A 13,864-nucleotide genomic window follows, 5' to 3' on the forward strand; every position below is an offset into this window, starting at 1 on the left:
GATGCAAGGAAGCAGCAGCCTCCAGGAGATGGCTAGCAAAAGTAGGAAAGTTTCCAGTCTCCCTGAGCCGGAGGAGAACCCCAACGGTCTTTTGAACTAGAATTTTCAGAAATTCCTGTTCCTCTATTTGATTAGCTCAATCTTGGACACAACCCGTCAGAGGTCAACAAACTGGAATTCCTCAAGGATAGATGGACAAAGATTACAAGGGATCCAAACATACTATAAAATACAAGGGAATATTGTAAGAACTGACAAACCATAAGACAGGATAGTACCAAATACATAAAGAGCTATCATATAAGAAAGGAACAGGGCTTACTGTTTTTTCTAAATCTAAGAGTAACCCATGGCATAGTGCTATGTAAAAATGCAGAATAAAATATTCTATCAATAACTGCAAATATGTAAACATTTAATATGCATGTGAATAAGGATCCAAGGTAACAAGGACAGATAAAACACTGATGTGCTTAAGTGATGGTATTGTGGCCAATTTGTGGCTTGAGTTTTTTTTTTTAAGTATTGTTCTGTAAAAAAGAAATTTTAACAAACAAAAGCAAACACATAAAAAAGAAATACAAATGCTATAATCATAGAAAAATGTTCAGCCTTACTATAATCTAATAACAAATAGATTTATCTATTTACCAAAATGAAAAACATTAAAAATAGATAATACCTAGCACAAGTAAGGTCTCAGGAAATAATATCTCTAATACAGTTCTGACCAGAGTGTAAATTTGTACATACTTTCGGAGGAAAAATTTGGCAAATTATATAAAAAAGAATAAACAACAGTGACAATCCTTTAATGAAGCAATTCCACTTTTAAGAATATATCCTAAGTAAATAAGGATTTATGTAAAGTTTGAACTAAAAAGGTATTCACAGAAGCCTTGCTTATAATCTATAACAATTAAAAATAACCTAAATATCTACTATTAGTGAATTCAGCTCAGTAAGTTATACAATAGAATATTATGCAGACATAAAAATTATGTGGAAAAATAATTATATATATATAAATTTTTTGGCTGCACCATGCAGCATGTGGGGTCTTAGTTTCCAAACCAGGGATCAAATGTGTGCTCCCTGCAGTGTAAGTGCAGAGTCCTTACCACTGGACCATCAGGGAATTCCCTGGAAAAAGTATATTTGATGGCAATAAATGAAGTTCACAACTTGAACAAAACAGGTAACTAAATACTCTTTGTTTAAAAATATTCTATATAGATGTACTATATATCTATTACACATATATACACATACATATACATACATACATATATTTGGTGCTTGATTTCTTTTTGCTTATGTGTATATAATATTTTAAAATTTCTTTGACTTCATTACATTATTTGTATCACTTATACAACAAAACAAAGTTATTAAAAATAAAATATTAGCTTTTGTCATCTATCAAATATGGAAAGTTTAAAAAAAAGTGGATCAGATAACACAAGGTTCACAGCTTAGTTTATAACAGAGCAGGACCTATGGGGCCTTCCCCCATATCCTCTGCTTTAGCTCCTCTCTGAAGTTACCTAGATAACCGTATTTGATACACATTTCCTGAGTTGTTTTACAGATGTGAAAACTCCCCCACCGAATGGAAGATGTTAACGACTTGATGACCATGAGCACATAACCCTAGGCCTCCTAGAGCCTAAGGACTGATAATGTGAACCTCTGTGACAATGTTCTGTTACCTCACCTTCAGTCAATCAGAGAATTGTGCATGAGCTTATCACATACTTTGCAACCCTCCCTTCCCTCACCTGGCTTTTAAAAATGATTTGCTGAAACACTTCAAGGAGCTCTGGGGTTTTTTAGAGCGTGAGCCACCTGTGTCCCTACACGGCCCTGCAATAAATCTTTCTCTGCTCCAGGTTCGGCAAACTGGGACGTTTTGGTTTGTTTGCACTCACTGTGCATTGGGCACACGAACCTGTGCTAACAAGTTGATGATCAATAAGCATCAGTACCTCTCTCCTCCCTAGTGGTAGGAGATATTCAAGCGCAAATTAGAAAATGGCAGATCTGGGATGTAGTTGAAAAGATTTAGGCAACAGGTTTGGATTAGATGATGTCTAAAGCTCCTTTCAACTCTGACATTTCATGATCAACATAATCCTCTGCTATTCACCTCTTAAACAATCAACTGGGCTAATACAAAAAACTACTGTTTGTATTGAATATCTAGTAGTTGTGTTACCATCATTAGCACCGTACATTGTGAATGGAGGAGGGGTGGCGTGAAAAAAAAATCGGTCACGCGGGAAGGAGGACGCAAGTCCTAGCCCACCACTTCATTGACAGTTTCCTGGCTTCCTTTTTTGTGAATGAACAGCCGTCCTTAGGCCTCAGAGCAAACACTACTGGCGAGAAACAGAACTTTAAAAAGTGAATTACTTTCCTTTTGCAAGGAGCTGCCGGGTGGACCAACACAGAGACGTAGAGCGCCCTTTCCAACCGCCTGAGAGTGTGGGATCCAGGCAGTAAGGGACGACTGGGGAGCTCTCACTTGGCACTGAGAGGGCCTCTCCTGGTCGGCCGCACCTGGCCTTCTCCACTGGGCGCCAGGAGGTCGCACTCGCCGACCGTGGAAGAAGGACCGTGCGGAAGCGCCGATGGCCCTGCCTGGTACCCTCGCGGTCCCCACGTGCGCGCCGGCCGCGGGTAGCCCGGGGCCGCGGGCGGGGGGCGGGGCGAAGGCCGCGGGGCGGGGCTCCAGCGGCGCGCGCGGGGCGGGGCGCGCCGCGCGGTCGGGACGGGCCCGGCGCTCCTCCCCCTTCCGCGCCCGGGCCCAGCGGGCCGAGCTCCTCCCCCGGCTCGGCCTCTCTCCCCTCCCCTGCCCTCCCTCCGCCCAGCCGTTCCTGCTTCCCTCCTCCCCTTCCTCCTCCGTGAGGCGCTCCTCCAGTAGCCAGGCAGCATGGCGGCCGTGGAGACGCGCGTGTGCGAGACGGACGGTTGCAGCAGCGAGGCCAAGCTCCAGTGTCCCACCTGCATCAAGCTGGGCATCCAGGGCTCGTACTTCTGCTCGCAGGTAGACTCCCGCTCCCCCGCGGCGCCGCCGCCCCCTCTCCTCTCCTTGCCGGCTGCCCTCGCGGCCGCTCGGGACACGCTCCTCCTCTTCCCCGGGCGGGCTCGTCGGCCGCGCGCTTCCTCCTCCCCGCGGCTGCAGCCCCGCCGCCCCCTCTCGCCTCCGCGGGATCTGAGGCCCCTCTGGACCCCGGCTGCGCCGGGCCCCCAGGGTAGCGACGCGAGTGGCCCCGGCCATATGGGCTGGGGTGGGAAGCGGACCTGCCCTGGGTCGCTCGGCCGCCCTAGGGCGCCGCGTTTAGGAGCGGGTTCTCATCGCGCATCCTCTGCCCCGGCAGGGGCTGCCAGGCGTGCGGGCTGCCCGGGACAGGTGGGGACGCCGGGAGAAGGGGGCGGCCCCAGCTGTGCGAGTCGCCACAGCTGCAGCTCCTGGCCGAGCTCTGGTCTTGGTCGCGGGGGGCTGCCGGGCCGGGTAGGCACTCTGGTCGCGACGGGATTGGGGGTCGGAGGAGACCCGCTGGGCTTTGAGGACTGAGTTACCTGGGACGGTGGGGGTCGCGGAGAGGAGGAATACAAGCTCCAGCCCCACCCACCTCAGTCCCCAGGTTTTACTGCTGCGCATTGACACTTAAGCAACTTTGGGGTTGGGAATGGAGGGGGTCTGTGTAATTCATTCTTTTCCTTTGGCACCCCAAATCATTAATTTACAAAACCATAAGTTAACAGTATGAGTCGCCTCTGATTTACTGAATTTCCCACTGAGTGAAAAAGACAGTTCCATTAAGGGTTACGCTTTAAGGCCGTAGTGTATTTTAACAAGTTTTGTGCAGTGGAGCAAAGCCGGCATTGAATGGGGTCCGGACTGAAACGTGTGCTGGTGTTTATGTTTACTGAAGAGCGCTAGTGTTCCGGCAGCGTTTAGACGCTCGGTGTTGGCCCGGCGGCACGGGCACGGCTTTTGGTTACCGTCCAGGTTTGTTGAAGAGAGGCACATGGATATTCAGGTACTAAATCGGTAGTGCTCTGGGGGGAGGAGAGCGTGAACAAAGAGTCTGAAGGCACGGTCAGGGCCCTGCCCTTGCTGTTGAGTCTGAGATCTTGGACTAGTCAAGTTCCTTAATCTTTCTGAGCTCCAGTCCCGCCTCTCTACAGAGGGGACGATGATACTTACATATTTCACAAGGTTGTTCTGAGGCCCAAATTATCCAATGAATGTGAAATCTTGGTAAAACATAAGGCAGTTCTTTTTTAAAGGCCGCCAGTACAATGTAGCGCTGTTATGTATAAAAATATAAAAGAATAGGAGGAAAACAAATATATAAAAGCAATGAACACAGAGAATATAAATATTGGAAATATAAAATGTGTAAACATAAAGGTGTGTGTAAAAGTAACATATAAATAAAATCTTTAAGGTCCGACACTTGTAGATAAGCCGTTGTAAGAGAGCCTAGCCATGTTGTACAGGTCTTGTTTTCAGATAGGATATGATCCTAGACCTTGTTAGTAACATTTGGAAAAAGTTGCACGTGGAGAGGTGTTGCTCATCCTAAAAATAGCATTGGGACTACTCAGCATGCTAAAACCTGGTCTGAGTCCTTTTGTTTCTTTAAAATAATTTTCATATTCTGTAATTTGTTGAGGCCTGTGTGGGACCTGTACTTAAAACAAAACAAAACAAAACAAAACAGTAGTTTGTCTTTGGAAATTGTGTACCCTCTGAGTAGAATAATGTGGTTTACATTGTGCTTACATTTAGTTGGCATTTTGTAATGCTAAATGAATTAATATATACAGACACTTACCTGTTGAGATTTTAAAAAGATACTAAGAAGCCATATTCATCAAGGATAGGTGATATTCTCTTAGGCATGGTATTCAGTAGAATGAACATTGGCTTATTGGGGTTTGTGGAAAAATACCAACACATATGTGAAAACATGCAGGGTTTATTCAGTATGGTAGGTATTTCATGTTGGATTCCGTAGGTATGTTTCTAGTCCCATTGTTAAACCTGTAGTCAAACATATCCTGACTGGTGCTCGCAGCGCTCTCTTCATTCCTGTTACTACCTCCTTTAGTCAGTTTTAAAAATTTCTCACCAGTTTCTCTTAGTTCATTTCCCTACTGTAGTTCCCCAACTTGCAAATAAACACCTACCAAAAAAAAAAAGGTTAAAGGAACAAAAACTTTTGTATTTTTCCCCTAGTATAGCACAGTCTGACTATGCTTATCCCCCACCTATAACAAATAGAGTTACCATTGTTTGCAGGATTCTAGCCCCATGGTCAGGGCACCTCTTTTTAGTCCGGCTTTATTCTCTTGCTGTAACCAGAGGCTGTATTTATACTCTTTCCTTTACCCAGAATGTCATCTTCTCTTCTGAAATCACAGCTATTCTTTCAGTCCCAGATTGAGACCTTGATCAATCACTAACTTTTCCTAAGCCAGTTTCCACATTTATGATGAAACTGGGGCTTCTTGCCATGTCTCTGATCATCTTCACGAGCAGTGGTCTGTCTTTTCCCATCTGCATGCTCCTCTGGTCCCCAACCTGGCTGTCTGGCCAGCTTATCTTTGGGAACAAACTGGCGACAAAACCACAAGAAGCCATAAAAGAAGTAAGCATTTCCTGGTTACCCTGTCACACCACCTTATTTCCTTTATAACATTTTATACAATCTGTAGTTACTTCTTTTTTGTTCTTGTTTATCTGTCTTTCAATCAGGAGGCGAGCATCATCAATAAGCTGTCTTGTTCACTGCCCTATCCTCATTTCTCAACACAGTGCTCTATGCAGTAGGTGGTCAATAAATGCCTGAGTTACTGTCAAAAGGCAGAATAAAGAGGTGGACTGCTGAATTTGAATCACAACTCCACTTAGTAGCTGTGTGCTTTGGGCAGATAACCTTTGTTTTTTCTTACAGCCTTTTGAAATGGGTCTGTGAATAATACCAGTCTCAGGGTTTTGGTGAAGACTAAATACTAAGTGTATGTAAAACACTTAGCACAGCAGCACACTTAATCAATGTTAGCTCTTTTTATTGTTATACTGTGTTTATGCTTAAGAAGATAGAAATATTTTTATTTAGCATGCTTAATTTTAAGAAAAATTTTGGTCCTTTAATGAGTAAAATCCGTTTTACTTGAAATTGAGCTTTTCAGGAGTTCCTGATTGATGGTATTTCTTTATAGATGTATCCATCCATCTTACTCAAAAGTAGTTGATCAGTTTTAATAGCAGTCGAGTAGTTTATTCTCCCTGAGAGTTTTTTGAGGATGAAGGCTGTGCTGTACTCATTTTTGTATTTCTCTTAAGTTCCTTGTACAGTAGGCACTAAGTTCATTAAGTTAAAGAAAAAAGGTCATTGGGCCTGAGAAGGAAAAGCAAAGAGCAGTCAAGCCTATAGTGAACCCCAGGGCAGATCCTATCTTGTCCTTAGTTAAAGGATCTGCTGAGAAGGACTTGAGTGATTTGCAGCCCTTCATAAAGCATAAGAACTTAAAAGGTAGTATAGTGTAAGTGGAAGGATCCTGGGTTTGGAATCTGACCTGGGTTTAAAATTTTTGTGACCATGTCCTTAGGTAAGTCATTTATAAGAGGGATCTATTGGTGTACTCTTTATTTCATAAGAGAGGACTAATGGTGCACCCTCTTTATGGACTTGAGGTGAAGGTGAATAAGAGCATGCAAAGTGCCTCACACAGTGTTCAGTAAATAGTTTTATTACACGTGTAGCCTTATGTCTGATACTATTACAGTCAGTTATAAGGAAGTTTTAAAAATGTTTAAGGAGAGGCATCATTTGTTATGAACATTTTGAATAAATTCTTGCAATAGATTCTTTCAAAGAAACAGTGGCAATGTAAGGTGACTGACTGGGTCTTCAGTAATAAAGTGAGTGGGTGGGCATCTTATATGTTGGAGTTGGAAAGTGAGGAAGGAATTGCCCTTCCAATATGTAGCATCTTTGAAATGCAGCCCTGCCCTCTAAACCTCTTTCTCCTTTGGTAACAAAGTTCCTGACAATGCAGAGTGTTTCTGGGACTCATCTTCATCCTCAATGGAGGTATTACCATATTATACCTTTTATTTCTAGGGATTTTCTTTAAATTCCTCACATTACCTCACACTATGCCTAAATATTGCTGTAAGATAGGTGTTTGGGTACAACTGTCTTAGCTTCTTATAAAAAAAAGAATAGGATGAAGGTCTAGAGAGGTGGTGATTTTTTTTTTTAAATAAAAATAACTTTTATTGTAGAAAAATTAGAAAATACAGGTGATAAGTTACCCAGTGATAATTTCTATGAGTTTTTTGATGGGTATTCTTACAAACATTTACATATTCTTACATACCTAAGTGCATATACTTCTATGTGTTTTTATCAAAATGACACCATAATATACATAATCTTGGGGAATTTCCCCACTTTTATGTCTTAACGAATACATTGGGAATGTCTGTAATAGCTACATTTACATTATCCTTTGTAAGGGCTGAATAATATACTATTTGATGAATGTACTGTCCTGTATTTACTCAGGTACGGTTGAATTTAGTTTCTTTTCAGTTTTTTAGTTGCTGTTTAACTGCACTTCAATAAATGTTCTTGTGAAATTTAAATCATTTTGATTTACTCAGGAGTATAGGATAATAGTAGGACTGGTACGTGAACCAAGGATTGAAGCACCCCAAGCTGCTAGTAGTTCTCACAGTGTAGTCAGTGGATTGTTTCTAGTTTGAGGACCTTATGGTGAATTGAGATCTCCTTTTATTGACATGTTTGTATTATAAATGCTTATGTTGGGGGTTTGTCATGAATTATACTTTTATTCCAGGAGAACGTGTAAAAAGCAAGCATCATTTGGTTGGTAGATAGTCAAAATTTGAACAAGTCTTTAACTATGAGTTACTGTTTTAGAGATTGAAGGGCTGTTGGAAGTAGGTGTGATCTTATACTGTTCATGTAGTTCATGGAGTGATAGAACTTTTAGTCACTTTTCTTTTTTGGCTGAATCTGTTTTGGATTTGGCTTACTTGCAGCATTTTTAGTTTGGTCATAGTAAACTTGGTAGGGATGACAAACACATAATCCCATTGCTAAGCATATACCCAACTCTAAACAAGAGGAAGAAGTAGTAGCATGGCAGCTCCTTCTGTATAAATGAGGAATTGTCTTTGGTATTAATAGCAAATCTATTTAGTAGATGTAATATAGGCAGGATTACTCTATAGAGCAACCTTTGGGATTCTCTCTATATTAAAGGTTTAATGTAACTGAATATAAATATAATTATTATCCTTTCTGCTTGATCCTGAACCTCTCTTGACCTCACAGTTTTAACATGAAGAATTTGCTTAATCATGCTTGGGTAGCTCAACAATTATAAACCTTTTTTTTTTCTTTGATTGTTATCAGTCTTGGGTCTGGCTTTGAAACAATTCAACACACCCTGTAAGCTAGGCCTTGCCTTTCTGAATGTGTGTATTTAGCAGCAGTAGTTGAACCTGGGAGAGGGGCCCTCTGAAACTTCCCTTCAGTTATTCATTGGGAATGAGTTTTTTCTTTGTGCATTGTTCACAGTAGCTAAGTTGTGGAAATAACCTACATATCCATGGATGGATGGATTAATGGATAAACAAAATGTGGTATAAACATATATTGGAATACTATTCAATTTTAACAAAGAAGGGAATTTTGCAGTGTGCCACAACATAGATGAATCTGGAGGACATTGTGCTGAGTGACATAAGCCAGTCACAGAAAAGGCAAATACTGCGTGATTCCACTTACATCAGGTACCTGAAATAGTCAAATTCATAGACTCAAAAAGTGGAATGGTGGTTGCTGGGGGTTGGGTGAAGGGGAAAATGGGGAGTTACTAATCAGTAGGCATAAAATTTCAGTCAAGTACCATGGATAAACTCTAGAGATTTGTTCTTTACCATTGTACCTGCAACAATGTAAATTATATATATGTATATTTTAAAAAATTTTCAGCCCTGCCCCAAGGCATATGTGATCTTAGTTCCCTGACCAGGGATTGAACCCGTGCCGCCTGCATTGGAAGTGTGGAGTCTTAACCATCACTGGACCATCAGGAAAGTCCCAGTGTAAATTGTATTGACACTTAAAATTGTTAAGAGAGCAGATTTCACGTTAAAATGTTCTTACCACACACAAAAAAGTTCTCTCCTGTTTTTGTCTCCAGTGACCTATTTTATAGCCATGTTCAGTGGGGACTTCTTCCTGATACACCAGAGCTGTGCCATGCCTTTTGGAAAGCATGCCTAAAATCCTTGTCAGCTGGGGTCTGCTAGTGTGACATTTATCTGGGTCATAGGCTCAGGCCTCTAAAGAGTGGTTAGGGTATACGTGAAGTTTTATGACTTTAACAATTTCCTTATCATTATAAAGTGGGAGGCAACAGACTTTTCCATATTGTGAACTTGTATTTATTGATTCTTCCTTGATAAAAGGTACAGAAGGACAGCCCTTTGCATCAGATTCTGAGGGTTATCCTGCCTTATCGATCAAGCTGTGAGTTCAAATCATTCAGTAAAATAGTTAAACAAGTGCCTTAGGTTTTAGACATGGCATGGCTTTTTTTTCTTTCCTTCCGATGAATGGAGATTTATTTTCTTACTGATTATTTCACTGATTGGTGCTAGGGGTGGATTTAACTATTTGAATACTGATAACTTTGCATTGTTCACTAGTAACATGTAGAGAAAAATAAAATGCAGTTTGTGATTTAGTATTTCTTTTGAATTGAGGTTTTTAAGTACCTTAAAGACAGGATCTATAAGTATTTTTTTTTAACTCATTTGTTTTTATTAGGTGTTGAATAGAATAAAAGACTAACAGTGAGTCATCCATAGTATCTACAGAAACATGATACAGTAAATGCCTCTATACTTACCACCTAAATTATTAAAAAGTACATTATTTGTAAAGCAAGTAAAACCGGAAGGCTCCTATGTGTCTCTCATCCAAGCGGTACTCCCTATTCTGAATTTTGTGTTTATCATTCATTTGCTTTTCCATATGTTTGATACCTAAGATAATGCATTGTTTAGTTTTGATGTTTTTGAAATTTTTATAAATGAAATCACTGCAAGTGTTCTTCTGTAACTTGCTTTCTTTAACCTTCTGTTCTTGAGATTCATCCATGTTGCATGTCGCTCTAATTCATTCATTTTCATTGCTATTTGGTATTCCAGTGAATTAATGTATCAATTTATTCATTCGTTTGTTGGTAGAAATGTGAGTTGTTTCAGGTGTTTGCTGTTATAAACAGTGCTACTCTAAACATTCTTGTACCTAACTCCTGGTGCCTGTGTGCAAGAGTTTCTCTTGGGTATACACCTAGGAGAAAAAATCTTGGATCGTGGGATATCTATGTGTTCAGCTCTGTTTTGACAGTGCCAGATTGTTTTTCAGTGCGGTTGTGCTTATTCTCCCATCAGGAGAAACTTTATATTGTTCCGTATCCTAGCTAGGACTTGACATTAATAGACGTTTGATTTTTGCCTGTCTCTTGTGTTACTTAGGAATAACAACATTTGTTGGGCTATTTTCATATCTGTAAACTTGCAAAAATTTAACTGCCTTCAAGGGGCTTATGGTTACTTGTATGGACACGAAGTACTTTAAAAAGTTAAATGACAAGGAGGTGCTGAGTGAAAGTTATAGACGAGAATTTTTTCCCCTTAATTATTTTACAAGTTTATTGAGTTTCCCTAGCTTTTTATTGTGATAATTTTCAAACATATAGAAAAGTTTAAAGAAGAGTCTTGTAACTAATTGCATTATACCCGTCAGCTAAATATTTTGCTCTGATTGCCGTATTTATGTGTGCTTGTGTGTATTGCATTTGTATATGTATTTGTTGAAATATTTTAAGAATAAGTCACAGATAACATGACACCACACCTATTCAACATGCATCTTCTAATGACAAGGATATTCTTTCTTAACTACAATAGCATGATTACATGTAAGAATACTGACAAGAATTCCTTAATATCATATAATAGTCAATCCTATTCACATTTCTCAATTTTCTCCTGAACATCTTCAGTAGTTGTGTTTTTTTTTTATTTTTTGAAATCAAGATCCTATCAGTGTTCACAAGTAGCATTTGATTGTTACATATCTTAGTCTCTTTTAATTTAGAACAGTCCTTTCATCTTTATTTTCATGATGCTGACTTTTTGACAAGATTAGTCAGTTGTCTTGTAGAATGTCACACGTTCTTGATTATCTGATTATTCCTTGTAGTGTCTTTAAGTTGTTCTTTTATCCCCTGTCTGTCCTGTAAGCCAGAAATTAGGTCCAAAGACCTAACTAGGTTCTGTCAAGATTCACTTGACAAGACTCATAAGTAATGCTTTGTACTTCATATTATATCACATCAGCAGACATAGAATACCTGGTTGTCCCACTCCGAAATTTGATCACTTGGTTAAGGAGGTGCTACCTGCTCACTATTGTAAACATACATTTTTCGCTTTGCAATTAACTACCCCATAATCTGCAGCTATGAGAATATACATTTTCTCAACAGTCTTTCTTCTAATGGTTTTAGCATCTATGATACCACCTTCGAAGTGGACTCTATATCCTTTAGGCCTTCCTCCATTAGTCTCTGATTGTTTCCTAGCTTTTTGACCCAAACAAATAAGATTTACCTCGTAGTTTCTGTGTCCCAGATCTGGAATCCATTCTGTCTCCAAGGAGCCCTTGTTGCTGGTAGGAATGTTTTTAGAAATCTAGCTCTGCCTGCTAAGTATGCTCCATGCCACTGGAGTCCTTCCCTCTAGGAGAAAGGATAGTGACATCTTCAAGGAGCTTTGCTGATGACTCTGGAGGACACAGATAAAACTGCCAGTGGGCAGTTTTTCAAAGCAGCGTAGTAAATAGGTGACAAATGAGGTAGGTAAGGTCCTGGAAGGCCTCCTGAAGGAGTGATTAAGAACTGGATTTGGATAAGTTGGAAAAAAAATGGTAAGTAAAAAGGTGTATATTAGGGCAACGGAGAGGACACTCTCTCCAGGGGAAGGATATGTTTATGGAAGTAGGAGCAAGCTGAGACATGTATGTTACAGCAGGTAGATTAGCCTTACGGTTGTAAAGAGGCTGAGTACAGAAATATAAGGAAATAAAATGAGAGCAGAGCTAGAGACCTTGTTGTTCTGCTGAGTATGTTTTTTCAAAATGTAAATACCTCCATTTGCTTTTTCATTATAAAAAGCAGTACATGATCTTTGCATAAATTTAAAACAAGTGTATAAAGTGAAAACTGTCATGATCATATCCTAAGAGAATGTTAGCAGTTTGGTTTATTATCTTTTCAGACTTTTATATATGTATTACATAGAGGTTAAGAGCATGGATACTGTCTCAGGAGGGCCTGCATTTGAAATCTGGCTTTGCCATTAATTAGCTCTTTGTTTTGTTTTGTTTTTTACATGTTAATTAATCTCTCTGTGCTTCAGTTTTCTCATCTGTAAAATGGGAAGTAAAAGTACCTACCCTTTAGAGTTGTGAGGATTAATGGTTAATGTGTAGTAAGTACCTAAATCAGTGCTTGGCAGGTAGTACACATTCAAATGTTGTTTTTATCGTTTCAAAACAAGAACAGGATCATTGTTCTTTATTATGTGTGGTTCTATAGTTTTGTAACTTAAGTTTTTAAAAAATGAATTTCTTTTTTCTTATTGTGGTAAAAAACACAGAGACATTACCATCTTAACCATTATTAAGGTACAGTTCAGTGGTGTTTATTATATTTATGTTGTTGTGGAACATATCCCCAGAACTTTTTTAATCTTGCAGAACTGAAACAACTTATTAAACAACTCTGTTTTCCTCCCTCCATCCAGCCCTGATAACCACCATTCTACTTAATTTGAGGTAGGGAACAGCATGATAATTTTTGAAGAAAAGCTTTCCAGGTGATTCTAAAACCTGTTCAGGACTGAGACCCATACTACCCCATATCAGCCCCTAAAACTGGTAGACATCTGTTGGTGCTAAAGAAGAAGTGTGTTCTGTTGGGGTGAAAACTCAAGCTTTATCTACTAATTGAGTAGGTAATCAACAGATAGTGCTTTGGTGCAGTGAAATAGGTGGAAAGTAGGGCAGTGAGACAAAGTGCTCTCAAAGGAGTACTGAATATGTACACAGGCGCCCTATTAGGCTTGGGGTGGAGTGGAGCGTGGTATGGACACTTTATGGAGAAGGTAGCATTTGTAACAGACCTGAAGGGATGGGTAAAGCTTCTGAGGACAAGATGTAAAGGTGTGAGTGTGAGGAGCAGATAGACCAGGTTGTGCAACGCAAAGGAAAGTGTGGCGTTCTCTGGGAAACTCTAACCCTAGTTTAGTTAGGTCATTGGTACGTTTTTTCAGAGACAAGGAAGGGAAGATTGTCCAGGTAAGAGTCAGGGGTTGATTCTTTAGGGTATGGAGAGTAAGTCACTCATGTTTTTGAATGGTCCTAGTCAGGTAATAAATGGGAGCAGGAAAAAGACTGTGGTCTAAGGAACACTGTTCAGTCTTCAAGAGTTACTAAGAGATACAGGAATGTTCTTGATGCAATCAGAGATTTTGAAGACTATGACCTGATTGCTTCACAGCCTCAGCAAGTAAGAGGAAGGTGGGTATCTTTATGCAGGTGAGAAATATTTATTGTGAATACTTTGTTCCTTTATTTACTCAGATCTTCATATATTTTGAAATACAAGCCTTTAGCTAAGTAAGCTGTTTTGTGAGACAGTTTCTCAGTTTATTTAATGAGAATAATCCTAT

General features: G+C 40.0%; 1 protein-coding gene across 2 annotated transcripts in view; it reads left to right on the plus strand.

The window, feature by feature from the left end:
- Window positions 1-2,901: 2,901 nt before the first annotated feature.
- METAP1 (methionyl aminopeptidase 1) overlaps window positions 2,902-13,864 on the plus strand; it is a 61,447-nt gene continuing 50,484 nt past the window's right edge. For both annotated transcript variants that reach the window (XM_057729679.1, XM_057729680.1), the window contains exon 1: window positions 2,902-3,049. In XM_057729679.1, the coding sequence (XP_057585662.1) occupies window positions 2,936-3,049 (114 nt within the window). In that variant the 5' untranslated portion in view covers window positions 2,902-2,935. The remainder of the gene's footprint in view (window positions 3,050-13,864) is intronic.

This window comes from Hippopotamus amphibius, chromosome 3 (assembly GCF_030028045.1).
Source record: "Hippopotamus amphibius kiboko isolate mHipAmp2 chromosome 3, mHipAmp2.hap2, whole genome shotgun sequence".
In the NCBI taxonomy this organism is placed as follows: domain Eukaryota; kingdom Metazoa; phylum Chordata; class Mammalia; order Artiodactyla; family Hippopotamidae; genus Hippopotamus; species Hippopotamus amphibius.